At 49.5% G+C, this 1,448-nt stretch overlaps 1 protein-coding gene across 1 annotated transcript; it reads right to left on the reverse strand.

The window, feature by feature from the left end:
- Positions 1-356: 356 nt before the first annotated feature.
- Positions 357-1,360, reverse strand: LOC117106060 (the record flags this gene model as incomplete). Its single annotated transcript, XM_033247397.1, has 1 exon — positions 357-1,360. A coding segment is annotated over one exon (1,004 nt), but the record flags the coding sequence as incomplete, so codon positions are not given.
- Positions 1,361-1,448: the final 88 nt, after the last annotated feature.

Genomic DNA, 1,448 nt, shown 5'->3' on the forward strand with positions numbered 1-1,448 from the left:
TACGCCACGATCTGGCGGAGAGGTGGAAGAAGGATTTCAAGTTGCGATCGCACAGAAGCATGAAGAGCTCGACCGAAGAATAGAAACGATCGAAAAATACATGGAGAACGATCTGGCGTTGAACGAGGAACGGGAATGGTTGTTCTACAATCCCCTCAGGGAGACTTCGGTCGTCGACAAACCCGTGTCGCCGACCAAACTGGATCGCGCGTTCGCCCACATCATGGAAGATTTGATTGATGAAATGTTGTAATTTGTAAACTATTGAATTAATAACTGCAATAAAAGAAATGAAACTTGAAACGTTAAATTTGGTTTGCTTGTGTTATTTATTTTCATTTTCATTAATACAATACATCTACATCGAAATCTTCGTCGTGTCCGCCGCCGCAATCGAAGACGTGCTCCATCAACGAAGCGTGTTCCGTGACGGTGTAAGCTTTGAAACACCTGGGACATCTCAACGGCTCTTCCTCCTCCTCTTCCTTCTCGTACGATACTTCCCCGACGACGGAACTTTCGTTAGTTTTTGCGAAACGCAAGTCATCAAGCTCTCGGCACTTCTTATCCAAGCCCACGCGCAGTTCGCGGCAATCCCTCTCCAACATTTCGTTCCTCGCAGAAAGCGACTGGATTTCTCCCGTAAGCTTGATGACGTGCGCTTCGCGTTGATCCGAGTACCGTTGCCATCTGGTGTTCATGCTTATGACTTCCTTCAGCTGTTTCGAAAGTTCGGCGTTTTCCCTGGCCAAGCTAGACACTTGTTCCTCCAATACCTTGCATCGATCTTCCGATGAGAGAGACCCTACATTTCTCTGCTCGCCGACATCCTTTTCCCTTCTTTCGTAATCCCTCGGCTCCCGAGCCACGTCGATCCTTCCCGTTACCTGATCGTCGATCTTCGATCTCAGCCGTTCGATCTCGCGGCAGAGCGTTCGACGGACGTCGTCGGCGTAATTGCGCTGTCCGTAGCACTCCTTCAGCTCCGACGTCAGTTTTCTAATCGCGACGTCTTTTTCCGAGTCGGAAGAATTCGTAGCGCTCAGGTACTCGGTCAGCTCCTTATCTTTCGTGCGGACCTCGAACGAAAGTTCGGCGATCCTTATCCTGAGAGCGGCGATCGTCTTCTTCGCTTCCGCCACTTCCTCGGAACTGTAATTCGAGTTCAGGACGGTTTGCAATCTCACGTTCTCCCTCAGCAGCTGGTTGAGAACCTCCTTGTCGTGTCCGGGCACGAAAACTTCGTGCTCTTTGAGATCGACCGACGAATCGAGTTTGTTTCTGTGGAGTCTGAATTGCAAGTGCTCGATGCTTAGGTTCTTCTTCTTGAGTTCCAGTTTCAACGAATCGATCGAACCTCCTTAGTCGTTCAGCAAAAGCTTTAGCACGTCGATGCTCTGCACTACGGTTTTCAGGGAAACGATTTCCTCTTCTTTCTTTCGCAGCCG

The sequence above is a fragment of the Anneissia japonica genome, unplaced genomic scaffold (genome assembly GCF_011630105.1).
Source record: "Anneissia japonica isolate Jap-2015-1 unplaced genomic scaffold, ASM1163010v1 scaffold7500_len1437_cov88, whole genome shotgun sequence".
NCBI classification, from domain to species: Eukaryota; Metazoa; Echinodermata; class Crinoidea; order Comatulida; family Comatulidae; genus Anneissia; species Anneissia japonica.